The sequence below is a fragment of the Oryx dammah genome, unplaced genomic scaffold, assembly GCF_014754425.2.
Source record: "Oryx dammah isolate SB20612 unplaced genomic scaffold, SCBI_Odam_1.1 HiC_scaffold_5, whole genome shotgun sequence".
NCBI lineage: Eukaryota > Metazoa > Chordata > Mammalia > Artiodactyla > Bovidae > Oryx > Oryx dammah.
Window position 1 is genome coordinate 60,542,093 of NW_024070189.1, and position 23,901 is coordinate 60,565,993.

At 35.2% G+C, this 23,901-nt stretch overlaps 1 protein-coding gene and 1 non-coding gene across 8 annotated transcripts in view; one reads left to right on the top strand and one right to left on the bottom strand.

Moving 5' to 3' along the window:
- Positions 1-23,901, top strand: part of FAM13B (family with sequence similarity 13 member B) — a 100,698-nt gene that overhangs the window by 46,430 nt on the left and 30,367 nt on the right. For all 7 annotated transcript variants that reach the window (XM_040240021.1, XM_040240020.1, XM_040240024.1 and 4 more), the window contains 3 exons: positions 616-776; positions 21,500-21,541; positions 22,279-22,434. In XM_040240021.1, coding sequence (XP_040095955.1) covers positions 616-776; positions 21,500-21,541; positions 22,279-22,434 — 359 coding nt within the window. The remainder of the gene's footprint in view (positions 1-615; positions 777-21,499; positions 21,542-22,278; positions 22,435-23,901) is intronic.
- Positions 21,891-21,963, bottom strand: TRNAG-UCC. The gene has a single exon. It is a non-coding gene; the product is annotated as a tRNA-Gly (tRNA).

Here is a 23,901-nt window from a genome sequence, read left to right on the forward strand (position 1 = left end):
TTTGAAGATAGAAAATGTTTTATAGCCCCTGCCAGAAAGAAAATTATAACCTTGACTTGTGCTTCATGGTAAAAATAGTGAGTTCTTCCTTGTTGTAAGGTCCAGTTTCTGCATGAAGAGTTGAGTCTGAACCATTTAGAAGTTAGCCGTCATTTTCTAAAACATAGTTAAGACCTTAAGGAAAAATTCCTGTGCCCTTTTTTCCCACCCTTATTCTGTATTAAAATCACTTGTTCAGTGCACTTGGAAATTGGAGAGGTCAATTGAAGTCTTTGTTGCAGCTCTTAGATTTACAAATCTGGTTGGTTAGGAAATGAAGCTTTTTAAGTAAATGTTAATTAACTATAGTGTGCATGCTTTTTCATAGTTTGCAGTCTTGTTTATATTCCTAGTGATATACTAATATAATCATTACCTTCTGCTTTAAAATATTATGTTTGGTTTGAAATTTTACTCTAATGTGGAGAAGTTGGCAGATACTTTGTAAGGGAAATTGGTCTTAGGAAATGAAGCTGAAAATGAGTTGTGTTTAAATTTTTCTTAGAATAGTATGTTTTAGATATCAGTTAACAGTTTCATTAAATTTTAATTCTTGGTTTCCTCTTACTTATATAGGTTAATGAACTTTCTGAGGAAGAAGAAGAAGATGAAAAGCTGGAACATATAGAAGAACTTCCAGAAGAGGGTGCAGGAAAATCAGATGACATGCCAGAGGTGGTACAAATAAGGATGACTGAAAACATCCTGGAACCAAATAGTGTTACATCATCAACAAGGTAGTATTTCATTTGAAAGGACTAGTTTTTGAGCACTTCATTCTGGTTGTAAATTCACTCAAGCACTAAATTACACAGATTATAACAATATATGAAAGATTAGTTTGTGTATGAAAAAGAACAATAAGAATGTTTTAAAGAAATAAACTGGTTAAGGAGTTTTCAGCTATTAATACCTTCTAAAAAATAACCTCTTATGTATATTTTTTCTTAAAGTTTATTTGTTTTTGTATTATTAGTGTATTAGTTGGGTTGGGTAAAATTTCAGAACCTTTGAAAATAGAATTGCTAGAGAAACATATAGTGGTTGAGTTGACTATATTTCCAGCTCCTAGGCACTAGATTGAACTAGGCTTTAAGGAGAGGACTCTGTGATTCTTTAAGATGGTGCTTTCCAATTCTTTCATGTATAAAGTGCTATTAAAGATGGTAGGCTGGAGGCACTGTCGTAGCACATAGGTAGGATCATTGGACACAATGTTTAGGAAGCATTAGAGAATTCAGGAACGCCTCATACATAGCTCTAGGTTTGCTAAATTTTGTCCTAGTTCTCTGTAAAGCTCCATGGTTTTCTAATTAGGGGGATGGTTACTTGTTTAGGCCTCTAGATATTTTTCATTAAATTTGTGCTCAATAAAATAGTGATTTAAAAAGTAGAGAAAATAATAATTTGATTAAACAAATATTTAATTATTTATTTAAATAAATATTTAATTATTAATTCAATTAAATAGTAATTTAAGAGACAACAAAATATCATTTAAAAAATAACTAGTAATTTAATGAAAGAACTATTCAGTGTCATCTAGAAAAATTATAAAGTAGTTTAAAGTGTATACTTCTAAACTTTTGTTTAGTTGCTAGGTCATGTTTGACTCTTGTGATCCTGTAGACTGTAGCCCGTCAGGTTTCTCTGTCCATGATATTTCCCAGGCAAGAATACTGGAGCAAGTTGCAATTTCCTTCTCTAGGGGATCTTCCCAACCCAGGGATAGAGTCCACGTCTCCTTTATTACAGGGAGATTCTTTACCACTGAGCCACCAGGGAAGCCCATACTTCTAAATACTACTATTAAATGTCTCTTTGGGACTCTATATTTTTATATTAGTTATAGTTTCTTCAGACATGAAGATAATTTTGGTATATTCACATGTTTATTCACCTTTTTGGGTGGTGGTTTAGTTACTAAGTCGTGTCCAACTCTTAAGACCCCATGGACTGTATGTAGCCCGCCAAGCTCATCTGTCCTTGGAATTTGGAATTTCTCAGGCAAGAATACTGGAGTAGGTTGCCATTTTCTCCTCCAGTTCACCTTTTTGCCCCTGGTATAATTTTTTGTTTGTACTTTTCTGTTTACATGATATTCTTAATTCTATGTTAGATATATATGAAAATACTTATAAGCTATATATTAAAGTATTTAGCTATGTCTTAATGATGTATTTAATTCTTTTTTCTGATCTTTGAGTTATTCCATCTTACTCTACAGCTTTTGTTTGTAGGTCCTTTTCTCCTTCTTTTGACTTTTTCCAAATAAATTTGGAAAATTCATTAGGCTCAAAGAGAAAATTTTTCTGTGACTTTTGATAAGTATTTCCAGACTGCTTAAAATACTTGTCTCAGTTTTCATTACCATTAGCAATATTTTCTTGAGCACCTGAAAACAATAGATTTAAACTGGTGTTCTTTATTTTCTTAGAGTTATGCTCGCCAATAATGTAACCACTAGCTACATGTGGCTATTTAAATTTAAACTTAAATAAAATTTAAAAAATTTCTACAGTTGTACTAGTCACATTTCAAGTGCTCAATAGCCATATGTGATGAGTGGCTACCATAATGGACAGTGCAGATATAGAGCAGTTCTATCACTGTAAAAATTTCTTTTGGATAGTGCTCATTTAGAGAGGTAAATTCATTAGGCACATTATTTGTTTACCAGCAAGGTTAAATATTGTTTGAAATGCATGCTGCTAATAGTTTCTTTTTTTGGATCACCTGTCTAGCTTTGTAGAGGATCCTCCTTCCCTCCAACACAGCCATTTTTAGATGGAGTCATTGGAGATTTGAGGGTAGTCAGGATTCCTTAATTGCAAATCATAGAAACAGCTCTTGGCTAATGGAAAGAAAAAAGATAATTTATTAGAAGAATGCTGGATAGGTACCAGATTTGAAAGGAAAAGCAGAGAGAAGAACATGAGAGCTCTAGAGAATTTAGTATAAAAGGGTCATGGAAGAATCTCTTCAGCATGTGGGTATTGCTGTGAGAGTTCAAACTACTTCCTTCCATCTGTCATTCTGTTCAAGATCAGATTCCTGTCGGGTAGCAGGGGAGAGGATCTGGCATAAATTGGATCATGTGTCCATTCCCCAGCCAGGGTAGAGGTGAGTCATTGTAATTTATGCGTGTATCAAGAGCATTGGTTGGAAGGAAGAACTAGTTTGCCACAGAAAAATGGGGCTAATGCCAAAAGAAAGGGGTAAGGGTATCAGGCAACACAAATGGGTTGTCTGTCACAGTGGTCTTCTAGATTTAGTGCTGATCCCTATAAATTTCAGTTAGTATTTATACATTAATATTTTAGTTTTGGCTGATTGAGAGCATAAAGGCAAAGAATACATTCACCTTAAAAAAATTTTTTTTATAATTTTGTATTGGGGTATAGCCGATTAACAGTATTGTGATAGTTACAGGTGAACAGCGAAGGGACACAGCCATACATATACAAAACTACATTCACCTTTGATGAAAGAAAGGTAGGCAAGAAATATCCTAGAATGCACAGGACCTAGAAAATAGGGAGCTCTTAATAAATTCATTTTAGGGAATTAATGGATACTGTGTTGCATGAAACTAGTGATTGAACTTTTGCTAACTAAATGTCTTGTGTCTTTCCTCTTACGATTCTTGTATTTTGACTTTGCTGAGTCTTTGTTGCTGCACATGGGCTTTCTCTAGTTGTGAACGGGGCTACTCTTCATTGTGATGTGTAGTCTTCTCATTGCAGTGGCTTCTCTTACGCAGAGCACGGACTCTAGGCATGTGGGCTCAGTAGTTGAGGTCTGTGGGCTCAGTAGCAGTGGTTTGAGGGCTCTAGAGCACTGGCTCAGTAGTTGTGGCCCGTGGGCTTAGTTGCTCCATGGCATTTGAGATCTTCCTGGACCAGGCATCAAACCCGTGTCCCCTGCATTGACAGACGGATTCTTAACCAGTAGACCACCAGTGAAGCCCATTAAAGTTTTGTCTCTTTGAGTTTTCCTCTGAGGTAGCTTACAAATATTTTATGGAAGTATTAGATAGCCTACTTTGTATTTCTGTGGGAAGATATGTTAGAAACCTCAGGGAAATAAACATTAAGCGACAGTTGAGCAATTGTTAAACATTTTGGTCTCAGATGTTATACTCTTAAAAATCATTAAGGACTCCAAAGCCTTTTGTTAATGTTGATTTTATACCTTTGGATAGTTACCATATTATAAATTAAAATAACATAAACTGCTGGGTGTGTTCTTTGTTGAGTTGTACTTTGAAAGATGCTTAGTATTTGTAGCTGAAATACAGCTATTTATGATCTAACAGGTTTTGTTGTTGATAGATTTCTCCTCCTTTGTTAGTTTTAAGTCATTGATTCTCAGACTTTTTGGTTTAGTTTGTGGACCACAAAGAATTGTTACTGTGGGTTATAGCTATTGGCATTTACTCTTTTGGGAACCAAAACTGAGAAATTTCTTAAAGTAGTAATGAACTCATTACATGTTTTTTTTTTTTTTTTGAACTCATTACATGTTAATGTAAAATTTTTTAATCAAAAGTAGCTTTTTCAGAATCTTCCAAGAATCTTTAGTGAGAAATTTTTTTAGTGGCATAGTTTACATTTTTACAAATCCTTTTCATGTCTAAGTTGATAGACGGTAGCTAGATTCTCACATTTTCTTTGGTATTTAATTTGTTGCCATCTGTTATTTTGGTTGAAGTATGTGAAGAAAATCTGGCATTACATAAGTAGGTAGCTGGGAAAAGGTAGAGAATTTTTATAGTCTTTTCGGATAATTGTGGATATTCTTTGACAGTACACCAAAACTCAATAAGTTACAGTTTATTAAAGGTTATTTGTAATGTGGAACTCAAAAGCATATCTGAATTTTTCATACTCTGATCCGTTGATCTCTCCTGTACTTTGAGAGAATCTTTTAGCCATGCTTGATTTTGTAATATGGTATATTGATATTTTGAAAAATACTGCCTTACTGAGTTATTCAGAGCTTCCAAACAGTGATATATATATATATATTTGTTGTATTACATCAAAATATATATTCTTTAATATCACCACTAATTATATCAAAAGTATCTTTAAGTATTAGTATGCTATTACGTTTCTGGTGGAGGATGCAGATTTTCCAGAATTCTAATTTTTGCTGGAAAACCCAAATTTTATTAGTTCTGTTAGTCTTGCTCATTTTTGAGAAAATTTCTACCAGATATTCAAGTTGGAATAACTATAATCTGTCAGTCTATCTTTCAAGTAAAAATGAGTGTTCCATGCTAAAAGTTAAGCTCTCAGCTCAAACAAGACAAGCATCGTTCCGAGCTGTGCAGCAGAATTTGCTTTGTGTGTACTTCCTATTTGTCATACCACATATTAAAAAGAAGTATATTCAAGGGCTGAGATAATTTAATAATATGTATTACTTCTTCATCAAGGACTTGCTCCTTTTAAAAAAAGATTGCAACTGAGTAGTGATGAGGAATGCACTGGGCATGGTTTGTTTGCTATCACTTGCCTGAACTTATGCTAAGACCCAAAGCAGTGTTTTTCTACCACTGATTTTGCATCATCTTGCAAATATCAGCACAGTGAAATGTTATTAAAAAACAGTTTTGATCTTTAGTTCACAGACCACTGTTACAGAACCAGTTTAAATATTATCTACTACTTGGTTTAAATATTTGTGTATGGGTTGTACTGAGTGACTTATTTATGCATCTGTTATTTCTATACATTGTTTGCCATTAGTCATATTTTGTTAAGATTGAGCCAAGTGCAGAGTGGAAAAAATGATGGGATTCAGGGTATGGGTAACGTAGGTTATACAAAAAGCAGAAGTTTTGGTTACTTCTGAGGCTCAGTCTTACTCATGAAGTACAGAGAAATCCCAAGCTTGTTTCTAAAGTGTGTTGTATCTGTAGATGAAAAATTATGGCTTTATATTCACATGTTTATATACTACTTGGCTTTATTTAGATATACAAATGTTAAGGGAATCTTAACCTTTTAATAGAGAGAAAATAGAGAGTTCTGAAAGAGTTCTTTATTTTCACTGTGCTTTTCACAGTCTATTTCCTAGACTGTATTGAAAAGGTTTATTTTGGCTTGAGGTTAGTTAACTTTTAATTTATATTGCTTCTAGAACTACAAATCAAAAACCCAGCTAATTGTCATTATTATAAAGTTTATTTAAAATTGTACTTTTAATGCCTTGCTAAAACTTGGAATTTATAAAGAATAAAAAGTTTGATGCTCTTTTTCATGTGTTGTTGCTGCTGGGGCTTCATTTTTGTGAGCTCATTAGTTTATGATGGTTTGATTTTAGGTGTAATGCAGGAAAGAAGATGTAGTGGTTAAGGAAGAATTTCAAGTTGAGGAATTTGAGACTGGTTTGCACTTCATTCTGTGGATACCTTATATGTTGAAATCCCATGGCATAGGAGCCTGGCAGGTTACAGTACATGGGGTCGCAAAAGTCGAACACAAGTTAGCAACTAACACTTTTCTATTGTTGAAGAAAAGTCCCTTCAGCTGATTATAGGTGCACAAGAAATGTAGTAGTTACTTTTTCCTTTAAGCCCAGTAAATAAGCAATTTGCAGAATATTTCAGTTGGTAATCATTTCACCACATTTTTGCTAGCTAGGTTCCACTTAAAAGCGAAAAGAGGAAGAAAATGTACTTGGGTGGGAGTATCAGAAATGTTGGGTGGAAAAAAGTAAAATTTATGCTTTGGGTCAATAAGATAAATTGTTAAAGTAAAACATTTTTTGAAGTTCCAGAGCATAATAAGAACGAGACAGGTTCTCTTCCTCCTTCCTGAAAATGACACATTTAGTATTTTAAAGACTTGTGGTTGTTATAACTTACTAACTTTCTAATAGTGAGGAATCTTTTCAATTTTAGGTATAGGGTATTCCCAAATTGATGGGGAAAGTGAAGAAATGGATTTTGCTTTTGACTGGAAAGGAATATGTGGCTTTTGTTTTGTTTTATATATTTACTTTCCAAAACTATAGTTTTTGAAATAGTCATTTAGTGGGGCTCTGGCATAAATTATCTGGAAATCATCCTAATTTTAGATTGTGAAAATTAGCCATGAATGCCTTTCTGATTTGGATAATGAGTAGTAATAGTTCTCTATCATTCATCTGTTTTAGCAATGTCATATTTGTCATAATTTATAGCTCTTGATATAGTAGTGATTAATGAAAACAAAAAGACTTTTTCCCCTGCTTTATAGTAGGTTATGCTTAAATATTTTTATAGAATAAGCCAGATTCAGACTTTTGTCCCCCTTTCCCTACCTCCCACCGAGTTGCATAGTACTTGGGAAAAAATTTTTGGACTGTTGATTGGGTCCTTGTCAGTAGTGACCTCATGTTGCAGCCTGCTTCCGTTTAGACTGCAGCTCTGATTGCTCAGCAGTTTTTGTAAGCCCATCACCATCGTTTATGGTATTTGAAGTCGCTTTACTTGATGTTTTTGTTAGGAGATGCCACAGTGTTCAGAATGGCTTGCAAGGCTCTGTTACACAGGTAAAGTGATCTTTTATCAGATTAATTGAAACAGAGCATCAATACTTTTATTGAAGTATTATTTGTAATATTAAATATTTACAGTTGGGAAATTAAAATAGTAGTAGTTCCCTATGATAATTGTATTTGATTACAAAAATTAATAATTGGAATAAATGGCTGCAAGATTGATTTTATATTCTCAAGAAGGTTCTGTGATTCTAGGCAGATTTTAAAATAGAGTTCACAGCAGAAGGGAGAAAAAGGTCAGAGAATCACTACAGTCTTCAGCGTTACACTTAGTTGTAGCCTGAAATAACATGTGACCCTTGTGATTTATTGTTTGTCCTTTTTGTCTGATATTCCTTGTCTGGTGGTTTAGTGAAAAGAGATTTTTAAGTGGTCTTTATGGCATCTGTCTATAGTACCTGAGTAACTTGACCTTGAATTTGTCAGCATTTATTTTTTGTATATCTTTATTAATCAGAATTCACCTACTTAACATTATTTTGCTTCTGCCATATTGATAAATCTTTTTTTTTTTTTAGCCATAGGTTTGTATTAGCTTTGGTTTGTACATAAGTACTTTATTCCCCCTAGAATGTGGCAAAAATATGAAAATAAAGAATAATTAAATTCTTTGAAATATGAAAACTAAGTCTTTTGCCCTTCAGGAATTTTGAAAACAGTTTTACAGTCAACTTTGTAGCCTCAATCTGACTCATTCAGTACAAAATCTATGTATTTGATTTGTTTACTGTAGCTTTTTGGCGTAGGGAGAAGATTCCTATTGAAAATAGCTATTTATTTGATTGTCCTAGCCTGTTCTTCAGGGCCAAAAAATCTTTACTTTCATTCTAATAATCTGGCTTGCTGATGAATATTTTTACATATATTTTAATTCCAATAGCATTTTTAAAAAGGATAAGAAAAAATCCTCTGACTACCCTCCAAATTTAAGACCATTAGAACTTTTTTTCTGTTTGACTTCTTTCGATAGGTGGAAAATATGATGAAAGTTTAATCTTTTGGGAGCCTAGATAGATCTTGGCCAGTGTTTCTCATATTTATTAGTATGGATAAGAATCATCACTGATGCTTCTTAAAAATGTGAACTCTGAGATCCTACCTCAGGTTTGGAGAGGAAGTGAGGAATCTCTTTTCTTAAAGCTTTCTTTTTTTTTTTTTAACTGAGAAAGAAATCAAACTTACAGAAATGGGTGTAAAACAAATGTATATGTAAAAAGCAAGTATTCAAATATTCTTGAGTTGGAAATAAACACTGAAAGCACCCCAATAGCTGTCACAACCCTGATCGCCTTACTTTTATGGCAATCACTTTTTTATATATTTTGGAGCTTCATGAAAATTATATCTTGCTATATATGTTTTCTTGATTCAGCCTCTTCACTGAACATTTTATGAGAGATTTCTCTATGTGGTCACATGTCACTGTGGTTTATTCATTTCATTACTGTAAAGTATTCTATTATATGATTACACCACAGTGATTCAATTTACTGTTGCTGGGCAATTAGATTATTTTTATTTTTGACAGTTGTGAGTAACATGCTATGTACATTGTTGTACACATCTTCTGGTACTCACATGCATGCACATTTACTGTCTTTAAACTTGAATAACTATTGCTGAATTGTTTTTCATGGTGCTTCTTCAGTTCACATTCTCATTAACAGTGTGTGAACGTTCCCATTTCTTCACATTGAGTATTTCATTGTCATTTTAATAAGATTAATCCCCTTTTCATATTTGTGAGGTGCCTGGGTCACGACTGTTTCCTATTTTTTATTGGATTTTCTTTCTTATTGAAAAAGGAGCCCTTTTTAGGAGCCCTTAAAAAATAAGTGTTGTATTTTTCTCATTGTGTTATACCTTTTCCTTCTCATATTGTGCCTTCTGATGAATAATTCCCAATTGAAGATAAAAAATTCTGGCAGAATTCTGTTGTTTATTTTATGGCTATGTAGGATTCCATTATATATATGTGTGTGTATATATGTATACATGTACCACATCTTCTTTATCCATTCTGTTCCCTTTGTAGTTAATGCTTTTTGTACCCTGTTTAAGAAGTCTTTTCCTAGCTTATATACTCCTGTCTTGTAAAAGTTGTATCTTTCACCTTCCTTGTTTAGGTCTGAAATCTACCTGGGATTGATTTGTCTGCAGTGTTGACAGATGCCACGTTACCTTTTTCATTCTAGACCCCAAATTGTTGCAGTACTCATTTTTGAAAAGACTGTGTTTTCCCTGCTTTCTATAGTGGCACCTTTGTTCTAAATCAGGCATGGGTCTGTTTCTATTCCATATGTCTGTTCTTGTGCCAGTACTATACTATCTTATTTACTTTGGTTTTGTGGTTATTTGAAGTCTAGAATAGGGTCCAGATCTTCAATAAAATAACATTGTCACTTCAGGAGAGTCTGATATAAGAGGTCCATGGATTATATCCCTGTTTAAGGGGTAGTAAGAAAGCTTCTATATTCTAGTTTAATCTTTTATTAGTGTATGTTTATAATTATAAATAATTATAATTATAAAATCATTTATTAAATATAAGCATTTTGATACATGATTGCACACATAATTTATGTACTTTCTCATATTTCCAAATTTTATGAACATTAGTAGTTTAAAAATGATACATTGACTCTGTGTAGCCTATTCCATTTTATATATTTATTTGCTGATATTTCTTAAAAATGCAAATATAGTAAAGTTTTTTAAAAAGTTTTTTTATTGACATAGAGTTGATTTATAATATGGTGTTTCAAGTGTACAGCAAAGTGATTCAGTTATATGTATATATATTTTTGTCCAGATTTTTTCCTGTTTATTACAAGATATTGAATATAGTTCTCTGTGCTATACAGTAAATCCTTGTTGTCTGTTTTATATGTAGGGTTGTGTATCTGTTAATCCCATACTCCTAATTCATCCCTCTGTTCTCCCGCCTCCCCTTTCATAACCATAAGTTTGTTTTCTGTCTGTGAGTCTGTTTTTATTTTATATATATATTCTTTTGTGTTATATTTTATATTCCACATATAAGCGTTATCATAATAGTATTTGTCAGTATGACTTATTTCACTTAGCATAATGCCCTCCTAATCTATCCATGTGCTGCAAATGGCAAAATTCTGTTCTTTTTTTATGGCTAAGTAGGATTCCATTATATATATGTGTGTATGTATGTATACATGTACCACATCTTTAGCTATTCATCTGTTCATGAACCTTTAGGTTTCTTCCATATCTTGGCAATTGTAGATAATGCTATTATGAATATTGGGGTTCGTGTATCTTTTCAAATTAGTGGGTTTTTTTTTTTTTTTTGGATATGTACCCAGGAGTGGAGTTGCTGGGTCATATGGTAGTTCTGACTTTTAGTTTTTTTGGAAGCCTCCATACTGTTTTCCATAGTGGCTGTACAAATTTACATTCCCACCAGCAGTGTGCTGTTGTTTAATCACTGAGTTGTGTCCAACTCCTTTGCATTCTCATAGACTGTATCCTGTCAGGCTCCTCTGTCTATGGGATTTCCCAGGCAGGAATATTCCAGTGGGTTGCCATTTCCTTCTTCAGAGGATCTTCCCAACACAGGGATCGAACCCACATCTGCATTGACAGGCAGATTCTTTACCACTGAGCCACCAGGGAAGCCCTAATAGTATACTTGGGTTCCTTTTTCTCCACATCCTCACCAACATTTGTTAATTTGTATTCTTTTCTTGTAAATTATTTTTTATTGAAGGATAATTAATTTGTATTCTTTTTGATGATAGCCATACTGACAGGTATGAGGTTTCTCTTTGTGGTTTTGATTTGCATTTCCCTGATGATTAGTGATATTTTATTTAGTGATTATTTATCTTTTATTTGATCCTTTGTGAAGTGTCTGTTGTGCACATATCCACTAGTATTCCATTGATAACCTGACCTAATAAAAAAGAGGAAGAAAATCTTTCTGGGAGGATGAGTAGTTAGCTAACAATGGCAAATTTGGAAAAATACAGGAATGTAAGCCCTATGAAAAATTAAAACATGGCACAATGCTTTAGTAACAGATTGATGGAGTAAGTAGTTGAGAATTAGAACTTTTTGAGAATTTGTTGTAAAATAAAGAAGGAGCTCACCAGAAATCACAAATTAAATGGCAACAAGAATGATGTTAGATTTATAAATTTTCTTTACATCAACATATATCAACATGTCAGTGGATAACAGATATTAAAAGTAAAATGAATGTTTCTAAATAGGTAAAAAATTTACTAAACTTAGAGACTGCTCATCTTACTGAGGAAAATATACCAGATTTAACTTTTATAATGAAACAGCAACTCATAATCAATGAAAAATCAACACATCATTGTAGTGGAATATCAGAAAAGTATCTGATATCCTAGTTGATGTTTAAACACTCTTTGGGGAAAGCTTGATTTCCCATATATTTTTTTTTTTTCTGCAAAAGTCACTAACTTTCAGCTCATCTGAAACTGCTAGGAAGAAACTGATGGATACACTGTTCTTTGTGCACATATATGTGATTCCTGCCCCCCACCCCAGCTTTTCCTGACTTCAGAAATGAAAATGATGAAATTATTTCATTTAAATATAAAAAAAAATAGGTACTTTACTTGAGGGTATCAGCATGAAAGCATTTTGCTAAAAATAATTCATTCATGAATAATAGATTCAAGGGATTAGATCTGATAGACAGAGTGCCTAAAGAATAATGGATGAAGGTTCGTGACACTGTACAGGAGGCAGAGACCAAAACCATTCCCAATAAAAAGAAATGCAAAAAGGCAAAAAGTTGTCTGAGGAGGCCTTACAATTAGCTGAGAAAAGAAAAGTGAAAGGGAAAGGAGAAAAGGGAAGATATCCAAAGAATATCAAGGAGAGATAAGAAAGTGTTCTATAAGTGACCAATGCGAAGAAATAGGGGAAAACAATAGAATGGGAAAGAGTAGAAATCTATTCAAGAAAATTAGAGATACCAAGGGAACATTTCATGCAAAGATGGGCTCAATAAAGGACAGAAATGGTATGGACCTAACAGAAGCAGAAGACATTAAGAGGTGGCAAGAATACACAGAAGAACTATATAAAAAAGATCTTCTTGACCCAAATAACCATGATGGTGTGATCACTCACCTAGAGCCAGACATCCTGGAATGTGAAGTCAAGTGGGCCTCAGGAAGCATCACTACAAACAAAGCTAGTGAGGTGAAGGAATTCCGGTTGAGCTATTTCAAATCCTTAAAGATGATGCTGTGAAAGTGCTGCACTCAATATGCCAGCAAATTTGGAACACTCAGCAGTGGCCACAGGACTGGAAAAGGTCAGTTTTCATTCCAATCAGAAAGAAAGGCAATGCCAAAGAATGTTCAAACTACAACACAGTTGCACTCATCTCACATGCTAGTAAAGTAATGCTCAAAATTCTCCAAGCCAGGCTTCAACAATACGTGAACCAAGAGCTTCGAGATGTTTAAGCTGGATTTAAAAAAGGCAGAGGAACCAGAGATCAAATTGCCAACATCTACTGGATCATTGAAAGAGCAAGAGAGTTCCAGAAAAGCATTTACTTCTGTTTTATTGACTATGTGAAAGCCTTTGACTGTGTAGATCACAGCAAACTGTGGAAAATTCTGAAAGAGATGAGAATACCAGTCCACCTTACCTGCCTTCTGAGAAATCTGTATGCAGGTCAAGAAGCAATAGTTAGAACTGGACATGGAACAGCGGGCTGGTTCAAAATTGGAAAAGGAGTACGTCAAGGCTGTACAATGTCACTGTTCATATTTAATTTATATGCAGAGTACATCATGTGAAATGCCGGGCTGGATGAAGCATAATCTGGAATCAAGATTGCCAGGTGAAATAAGAATAACCTCAGATATGCAGGTGACACCGCCCTTATGGCAGAAAGTGAAGAGGAACTAAAGAGCCTCTTGATGAAAGTGAAAGAGGAGAGTGAAAAAGCTGGCTTAAAACTCAACATTAAAAAAATGAAGATTGTGGCATCTGGTCCCATCACTTCATGGCAAATTGATGTGGAAACAGTGAGAGACTTTAATTTTTTGGGCTCTGAAATCACTGCAGGTGGTGATTGCAGCCATAAAATTAAAAGATACTTGCTCCTTGGAAGAAGACCTATGACAAACCTAGGCAGCATATTAAAAAGCAGAGACATTACTTTGCCAGCAAAGGTCTGTCTAGTCAAAGCTATGGTTTTTCTAGTAATCATGTGCTAGAAATGTAATGTGAGAGTTGTACCATAAAAAGGCTGAGTACTGAAGAATTGATTCTTTTGAACTGTGATGTTGGAGAAAACTCTTGAGAGTCCCTTGGACTTCAGGGAGATCCAACCAATCAATGCTAAAGGGGAGCAATCCTGAATATTCATTGGAAGGACTGATGCTGAAACTCCAGGGCACCTGATGTGAAGTCTCATTAGAAAAGACCCTGATGCTGGGCAAGATTGAAGGCAGGAAAAGAAGGGGATGACAGAGGATGAGGTGGTTGGATGGCATCACTCACTCGATGGACATGAGTTTGAACAGGGTCTGGGAGATGGCGAAGAACAGGAAAGCCTGGTGTGCTGTAGTCCATGGGGTCACAAAGAGTCAGACATGGCTGATCAACTGAACTGAACTGAATTCATTCATGAAAAGTAGCATAATATTGGCAGTTAAAAAAAACTTTTTTTAAACTAGAGAGGTTATGTGTGCCAAACCAGGATGGTTAGTGTTGTCTGATAAAGCATTTGTGCTGTTTGCTACTGATGTGTTTAAGGGAGACATGAAGATTATTGGAAGAATGATAAGTGGTGTTCATTTCGTTTCCTACAGACATTCCTGATAATATTAACCTGATAGACCTTCTTTCTTCCTCATGTTGGTTAGAGTTTGTGTTGGCACATTTTACAGAGTATTTTCATAAAACTGATTTAAATTTACTTTTAAAAATGATTCTTTTCATTAAGGAATCACATGCATACAGAAAAGTTCGCAAATCATAAGGTCATTGAACTACCAGAATGAACTCAACTTGTATAATCATAGCATGGGTTCTTGCTTCTGTCCCTTCTCAAGTGCTACCAATCTCTCTCTTCTCTCATAGTAGCCACTATCTAACTTTGATTATTGTACATTAGTTTTTTTTCCCCTTACTGACTTTTTTCTGTAGAAAATTGACTTTACTGAGATGTATTTTTCACACAATAAAATGTATTCATTTTATAAGTCCTGATAGTCGCTCAGTCATGTCTGACCCTTTGTGATCCCGTGAACTGTAGCTCACCAGACTCCTCTGTCCGTGGAATTCTCCAGGCAAGAAGTAGCCATTGCCTTCACCAGAGGATCTTGGATCTTGGATCTTCTCGACGCAGGGATCAAGCCCAGATCTTTTCGACGCAGGGATCAAGCCCAGATCTTTTGCTTTGTAGGCAGATTCTTTACCATATGTGTCATTGATGTATCTATTAACAACCATAGCATTCAAGATAGAGACTGTTTCTGTCTCTTCCCTTGCTTCTTTATAATAGCTCTCCCCCTGTTCCCTGCAATTTCTGGCCCCAGGCAAGATCTGCATTCTATCACTGATCTGCATTCTATCATTACATAGATGAATTTTGCCTGTTTTAGAATTTCAGACAAATGCAATCTCATAGAGTAGGTACTCTTGTGTCTGGCTCTTTTTGCTTTGTATAGTGTTTTTTGAGATTCATGTTAATGCATGTGTCAGTTATTCAAGACTGACTGACTTCAAGACTAGAATTTAAAAAAATTCTAAGTATATTCCATTGTAGGGATATTCCACACTTTGTTTATGCATTTACCTATAGGTTGTTTATGCAATCAACCTATAGTGGGATTGATGACTATTTTTGGCTCTTTTGAATAAAGCTGCTATGCTTGTAGAAGTCTTTGTGTGGACTTAAACTTTCATTTCTTTTGAGTAAATACCCAAAAGTACAATTGCTGGGTCACATAGTAGGTGGGGTTTTTTTTTTTTAGTTAATTAATTTTAATTGGAAGCTAATTACTTTACAATATTGTAGTGGTTTTTGCCAAACATTGACATGAATCAGCCAGCCACGGGCGCACAAGTGTTCCCCATCCAGAACCCCCCTCCCACCTCCCTCCCTATCCCATCCCCCAGGGTCATCCAAGTGTACCAGCCTTGAGCACCCTGTCTCATGCATTGAACCTGGACCGGCGATCCACCTCACAATATGATAATATACACGTTTTAATGCTACCCTCTCAAATGATCCCACCCTGGCCTTCTCCCACAGAGTCCAAAAGACTGTTCTTTTTTTCTTTTTAAGGTAGAAAACTTTTTATATTTTTTAAAATAAATTTATTTATTTTAATTGGAGGTTAATTACTTTACAATATTGTATTGGTTTTGCCATATATCAACATGAAACGGCCACGGGTGTACACATGCTCCCCATCCTGAACCCCCATCCCACCTCCCTCCCTGTACCATCCCTTTGGGTCATCCCAGTGCACCAGCCCCAAGCATCCTGTATCCTGCATCGAACCTGGACTGGTGATTCGTTTCTTATATGATATTATACATGTTTCAATGCCATTCTCCCAAATTATCGCACCCTCTCCCTCTCTCACAGAGTCCAAAAGACTGTTCTATAATCTGTGTCTCTTTTGCTGTCTCGCATACAGGGTTATCATTACCATCTTTCTAAATTCCATATATATGCATTAGTATACTGTATTGGTGCTTTTCTTTCTGGCTTACTTCATTCTTTATAATAGGCTCCAGTTTCATCCACCTCATTAGAACATGAATTCTTTTTAATGGCTGAGTAATACTCCATTGTGTATATGTACCACAGCATTCTTATCCATTCATCTGTTGATGGACATCTAGGTTGCTTCCATGTCCTGGCTATTTTAAACAGCGCTGTGATGAACATTGGGGTACAAGTGTCTCTTTCAATTCTGGTTTCCTCGGTGTGTATGCCCAGCAGGGGGATTGCTGGGTCATAAGGCAGTTCTATTTCCAGTTTTTTAAGGAATCTCCGCACTGTTGTCCATAGTGGCTGTACTAGTTTGCATTCCCACCAACAGTGTAGGAGGGTTCCCTTTTCTCCACACCCTCTCCAGCATTTATTGCTTGTAGACTTTTGGATCACAGCCATTCTGACTGGTGTGAAATGGTACCTCGTTGTGGTTTTGATTTGTATTTCTCTGATAATGAGTGATGTTGAGCATCTTTTCATCTGTTTGTTAGCCTTGTGTATGTCTTCTTTGGAGAAATGTCTGTTTAGTTCTTTGGCCCATTTTTTGATTGGGTCATTTATTTTTCTGGAATTGAGCTGCATAAGTTGCTTGTATATTTTTGAGATTAATTCTTTGTCAGTTGCTTCATTTGCTGTTATTTTCTCCCATTCAGAAGGCTGTCTTTTCACCTTGCTTATAGTTTCCTTTGTTGTGCAGAAGCTTTTAATTTTAATTAGGTCCCATTTGTTGTGCTTTTATTTCCAATATTCTGGGAGGTGTGTCATAGAGGATCCTGCTGTGATGTATGTTGGAGAGTGTTTTGCCTATGTTCTCCTCTAGCAGTTTTATAGTTTCTGGTCTTATGTTTAGATCTTTAATCCATTTTGAGTTTATTTTGGTATATGGTGTTAGAAAGTGTTCTAGTTTTATTTATTTATTTTTTTTTGACATCAAGCATCTTTAATGAGATGAGCCAAACTGCACACGTTGGGTCTAAAGGATGTGTGTGCATGCTTGTTGCTAAGTTGTGTCTGACTCTTCACAACCCCATGGGGCCCGCCAGGCTCCTCTGTCCATGGGATTCTCCAGGCAAGAATACTGGAGTGGGTTGCCATTGCCTTCTCCAGAAAGTGTTCTAGTTTTATTCTTTTACAAGTGGTTGACCAGTTTTCCCAGCACCACTTGTTTTCCCAGCACCACTTGTTAAAGAGATTGTCTTTTCTCCATTGTATAATCTTGCCTCCTTTGTCAAAGATAAGGTGTCCATAGGTGCGTGGATTTATCTCTGGGCTTTCTGTTTTGTTCCATTGATCTGTATTTCTGCAAAAGACTGTTCTTTACATCTGTGTCTCTTTTGCTGTCTCGCATATAGGATCATTGTTACCATCTTTCTAAATTCCATATATATGCGTTAGTATACTGTATTGGTGTTTTTCTTTCTGACTTATTTCATTGTGTATAATAGGCTCCAGTTTCATCCATCTCATTAGAACTGATTCAAATGCATTCTTTTTAATGGCCGAGTAATATTCCATCGTGTATATGTACCACAGCTTTCGTATCCATTTCTCTGCCGATGGACATCTGGGTTGCTTCCATGTCCTGGCTGTTGTAAACAGTGCTGCGATGAACATTGGGGTACATGTGTCTCTTTCAGTTCTGGTTTCCTTGGTGTGTATGCCCAGCAGTGGGATTGCTGGGTCGTATGGCAGTTCTATTTCCAGTTTTTTAAGGAATCTCCACACTGTTCACCATAGTGGCTGTACTAGTTTGCATTCCCACCAACAGTGTAGGAGGGTTCCTTTTTCTCCACACCCTCCCCAACATTTATTGTTTGTAGACTTTTTGATAGCAGCCATTCTGACTGGCATGAGATGGTACCTCTTTGTGCTTTTGATTTGCATTTCTCTGATAATGAGTGATGTTGAGCATCTTTTCATGTGTTTGTTAGCCATGTGTATGTCTTCTTTGGAGAAATGTCTTTTTAGTTCTTTGGCCCACTTTTTGATTGGGTCATTTATTTTTCTGGAATTGAGCTGCAGGAGCTGCTTGTATATTTTTGAGATTAATTCTTTGTCCGTTGCTTCGTTTGCTATTATTTTCTCCCATTCTGAAGGCTGTCTTTTCATCTTGCTTATAGTTTCCTTTGTTGTGCAAAAGCTTTTAAGTTTAATTAGGTCCCATTTGTTTATTTTTGCTTTTATTTCCATTACTCTGGGAGGGGGGTCATAGAAGATCCTGCTGTGATTTATGTCAGAGAGTGTTTTGCTTATGTTTTCCTCTAGGAGTTTTATAGTTTTTTTCTTACATTTAGATCTTTAATCCATTTTGAGTTTATTTTTGTGTATGGTGTAAGAAAGAGTTCTAGTTTCATTCTTTTACAAGTGTTTGACCAGTTTCCCCAGCACCACTTGTTAAAGAGATTGTCTTTTCCCCATTGTACATTCTTGCCTCTTTTGTCAAAGATAAGGTGTCCGTAGGTGCGTGGATTTATCTCTGGGCTTTCTATTTTGTTCCATTGATCTGTATTTCTGTCTTTGTGCCAGTACCATACTGTCTTGATTACTGTAGCTTTGTAGTATAGTCTGGTTGTATAGGCATAGTATAGTATGTACATATACTGTATATGTATAGAATAGGTAGGTTGGTTCCTCCAGTTCCATTCTTCTTTCTCAAGATTGCTTTGGCTATTCAAGGTTTTTTGTATTTCCATACAAATTGTGAAATTATTAGTTCTAGTTCTGTGAAAAATACCATTGGTAGCTTGATAGGGATTGCATTGAATCTATAGATTGCTTTGGGTAGTATACTCATTTTCACTATATTGATTCTTCTGATCCATGTACATGGTATATTTCTCCATTTATTTGTGTCCTTTTTGATTTCTTTCATCAGTGTTTTATAGTTTTCTCTATATAGGTCTTTTGTTTAGGTAGGTTTATTCCTAAGTATTTTATTCTTTTCGTTGTGATGGTGAATGGAATTGTTTCCTTAATTTCTCTTTCTGTTTTCTCATTGTTAGTGTATAGGAATGCAAGGGATTTCTGTGTGTTAATTTTATATCCTGCAACTTTACTATATTCATTGATTAGCTCTAGTAATTTTCTGGTGGAGTCTTTAGGGTTTTCTGTGTAAAGGATCATGTCATCTGCAAACAGTGAGAGTTTTAGTTTTTATTTTCCAATCTAGATTCCTTTTATTTCTTCTTCTGCTCTGATTTCTGTGGCTAAAACTTCCATTACTATGTTGAATAGTAGTGGTGAGAGAAGGCACCCTTGTCTTATTCCTGACTTTAGGGGAAATGCTTTCAGTTTTTCACCTTTGAGGATAATGTTTGCTGTAGGTTTATCATATATGGCTTCTATTATGTTGAGGTATGTTCCTTCTATGCCTGCTTTCTGGAGGGTTTTTTAATCATAAATGGATGTTGAATTTTGTCAAAGGCTTTCTCTGCATCTATTGAGATAATGATAAACAGTTTTTATCTTTCAGTTTGTTAATGTGGTGTATCACATTGATCAGTTTGTGGATATTAAAGAATTCTCTCATCCCTCGGGTAAAGCCCACTTGGTCATGATGTATGATCTTTTTAATATGCTGTTGGATTCTGTTTGCTAGAATTTTGTTAAGGATTTTTGCATCTGTGTTCGTCAGTGATATTGGCTTGTAGTTTTCTTTTTTTTGTGATATCTTTGTCTGGTGTTGGTATTAGGTTGATTGTGGCCTCATAGAATGAGTTTGGAAGTTTAACTTCCTCTGCAACTTTCTGGAAGAGTTTGAGTAGGATAGGTGTTAGCTCTTCTTTAAATTTTTGGTAGAATGCAGCTGTGAAGCTGTCTGGTCTTGGGCTTTTGTTTGCTGGAAGATTCCTGATTACAGTTTCGATTTCTGTGCTTGTGATGGGTTTGTTAAGATTTTCTGTTTCTTCCTGGTTCAGTTTTGAAAAGTTATACTTTTCTAAGAATTGTCCATTTCTTCCAGGTTGTCCATTTTATTGGCATATAGTTGCTGATAGTAGTCTCTTATGATCCTTAGTATTTCTGTGTTGTCTGTTGTGATTTCTCCATTTTCATTTCTAATTTTGTTGATTTGATTCTTCTTCCTTTTTTTCTTGATGAGTCTGGCTAATGGTTTGTTTATTTATCTTCTCAAAGGACCAGCTTTGAGCTTTGTTGATTTTTGCTATGGTCTCCTTTGTTTCTTTTTCATTTATTCCTGCCCTAATTTTTATGATTTCTTTCCTTCTACTAACCATGGGGTTCTTCATTTCTTCCTTTTCTAGTTGCTTTAGGTGTAGAGTTAGGTTATTTATTTGACTTTTCTCTTGTTTCTTGAGGTAAGCTTGTATTGCTATGAACCTTCCCCTTAGCACTGCTTTTACTGAGTCCCATAGGTTTTGGGTTATTGTGTACATAGTAGGTTTTATAAGAAAGCTGCCCAACTGGCTTCCAGGGTGGATGGAACATTTTACATTCCCATCAGCATTATGTGAATGTTCTATTTGCTTCACATCCTTACCTACACTTTAATTTTCAGTATTTTAGTAGTATATATATATATATCATTGTGAGTTTTAAGTTGTATGTTTGATAGCTGTGGTAAAAATGAGTCTATTATCTATGTTTTTATAGGTATCAGTAGATACTGTGGTATAAAATTTGCTAAGGAAAATCTCTTACCAGCACAGTGAATGATGTGGCCTGAATTTTTGTTTCTAATTTGCCTTTTCCTTTTGTAGCTTGAGAATATCCTCTGAGCAGTAGTTTGTACTATTACTTTTGACATGGAGCACAGGCGAGCATTGAGACCTCCACACTGTCCTAGGTGGATACTTTTGTTTGGCCCAGAAGTCAGTTTTTTTTTCCCTTCAGGCTTAGAATTGGTTAGTGTTCTTCCAGGTAAGCACCAGATGAAGTAGTTGCATGCCCCTCCCCTCCCTCCCTTCCCCAACACAAATGAACCAACACATACAGACAATAAGTATTTTAAGGGTCTTCTGTGAAAAAGAGTTTCTTTGGAAAATTAGAAAAATAAAACTTAGTGCATGCTCTCCTGGGTGCATCAAGGTAGTGTAAATGTGGAGTTTTTTTTTTTTTTACCACATTTTGTAGTCATTTAGTATTGAAAATTTTACAGCTAATTTTTTTCTTTGATTACAGTGCCCATACATCACCCATCAGCATCTTACCAGCCTCTGCAGAGTAAGTAGTATACTTATAGAAAACAGCTAAAAAAGCTTCTAAAAATATGAATAAGCTATAGAAATTAAAAGCATGTATTTATTGTAAATACTTTAGAGGAGAGATTGTACATAATGTAGTGAAACTGGTTAGTATTTTATGTACTTTAGTCAGAAGAAATGAAGAAGGAATGCATTGCACTGATACACAAAGATGAACTTTTTTCAGATGATTTTTTTTAATCTTCTGAAATGACTGAACAAAGCCAATAGAGCTTTTTTTTTTAGTAAAGGTTCCGTGCCCCACCTGCTTCCCCCCAAATGGCTGCTTTGTTTATGTTGGCTATGGTGCATGGCATGTGGAATCCTAGTTCTCCAACCAGGGATTGAACCTGTGCCCCCTGCAGTGGAAATGCAGAGTCCTAACCACTGGACCACTGGGGAATTCCCTGAGAAGTCTTTTTAAATGGCTTTATATGTTGTAGGGAGGAGTGAATTACTGGGACAAGTGATGATTCCTGCGTCAGTAGTAATATTGACATGATTGATTTGTGTAATGTCTATTTGGGCAAATTTCATTTTAAAATTTAAGCAATTATCATGTATTCCTTTTCTGTATTTCTTTTTCTACTCTAGCCTATTCATTTGAATACCACTGTATATTTTTTTTAACTGGTTGTGCATTTTAAAGTTTGTTTATATGACCAAATAATCTAGTTAGGGTGACTGCTTCTCACTACAATGTGTTCTGTTTTATAGCATTTTAGAAAGAACAATTAGAGCAGCTGTGGAACAGCACCTTTTTGATCTGCAGAGCAGCATAGATCATGATCTTAAGAACTTACAGCAGCAAAGTCTCGTGTGTAATAATGAAGCAGGAAGTGTTAATTGTGATGGGGAAGGATCTAATAACCAGTAAGAAACTTTTAAAACATCTGACTATTTTTTATTGAATTGTAAAATTGTTTCACCTTTTAAAAAACACTTTTTTCTTCAATGATAATGTCTGATCTTACTTGACCATTTCTGAAAGTCAGTGTGAAAAGTGACTTTGTATATACTTGCTTATAAATTGTATATACTTTTTCACATTAAAAATCTCAGAAGTCTTCTGTTAAGATAGTAGACATTGAGTCCAGCAAAGTCTGAACACCAGATGAAGTAGCAGACATAATTACTTTTAGGATCTATGTTATGTGAAAAATAACTTTAAAAAGAGTAGACCTATATTCTGTTTTCCAGATGGTCACACCATGGCATGTAGTTTTCTAGATAGGTAGGTACTGGGACAGCAGATGGACATCACTCCTAGTGCACATGGTCATTGAATGAATTGGTGAATGGAATCATCCTTTGCTATTTAACTTGTTATCCTATCTCCAGGCTTTGCCTTCCCTACACTCTGTTGTTTTAGATAAGCTGTTAATAATTGGATTTGTGCAAGTTAAAAGTACCCCATGTACTGTGTGGTGTGTGATGTTATTCCACTCTTCATCTGACTTGTTATCTTTAAGTGACAAAAGCTTCATATCCTTTCCTGTTACCTCAGCCCTAGATGTGCTTTCTTCTGAGTCCACAGATGATTTTTATAGTTTGCATTGGTCAGTTTTTGTTTTGGGGACAAATCTGTAGGGCAGCATAGATCATGATCTTAAGAAAGACCTACCCAAATTTGGAGAATTCATAGGAAGGCAAAAAAAAAAAAAAAATGATGACTAGGTAGAATTTTGTTTTTGTGTTAAGAATTAGATTTTTAAAAGGCCACATATGTCAAATACACCAGACTAGCTATCACATATGGAATGAAACTGAGAAATTAATAGATATAAATACCAATGCTGGGACTATGTTTATGGAATACTGGATTGTACAACCACAGGTGTGCCATATAATCTGCATGGATGGCATCACCACCAGCCCATGCAGTGATGTGATGGTCCTGATTTGTATGCTTTGAGGCATTATTTGAACTATATAGGTGGATCTGTAGGAAGTATTTGAGTTGAATATGAAGGAAAGAAGCAGTATCTAAATGGTAGAAATAGTAGAAAAATGTTTCAAAGAATATAATATAAGCAGATTTCTTGGAGTTTGCCCTTTTGGCTTAGCTAGAGATCCTGAAAACCTGTGTCTGTGCTCAGATATTATTATAGAAATAACTCATATTCTCATGGTGGAATTCTCATGTTGTCTGGTTGGGGTGTCATCTTTATAAACAACCTGCAGAGTTTTACATATTCTAAATTATGTAAGATGAAAAGTCTGCAGTAGGAAACTATTCTTGTTGCACTTGAAAAGATGTTGAGCACTGTTGCCCAGTGCTAGACTTGGGTTTTAATCTGCAAACAGGTCATTATTATGATTTAGCATGTTTATTTGTAA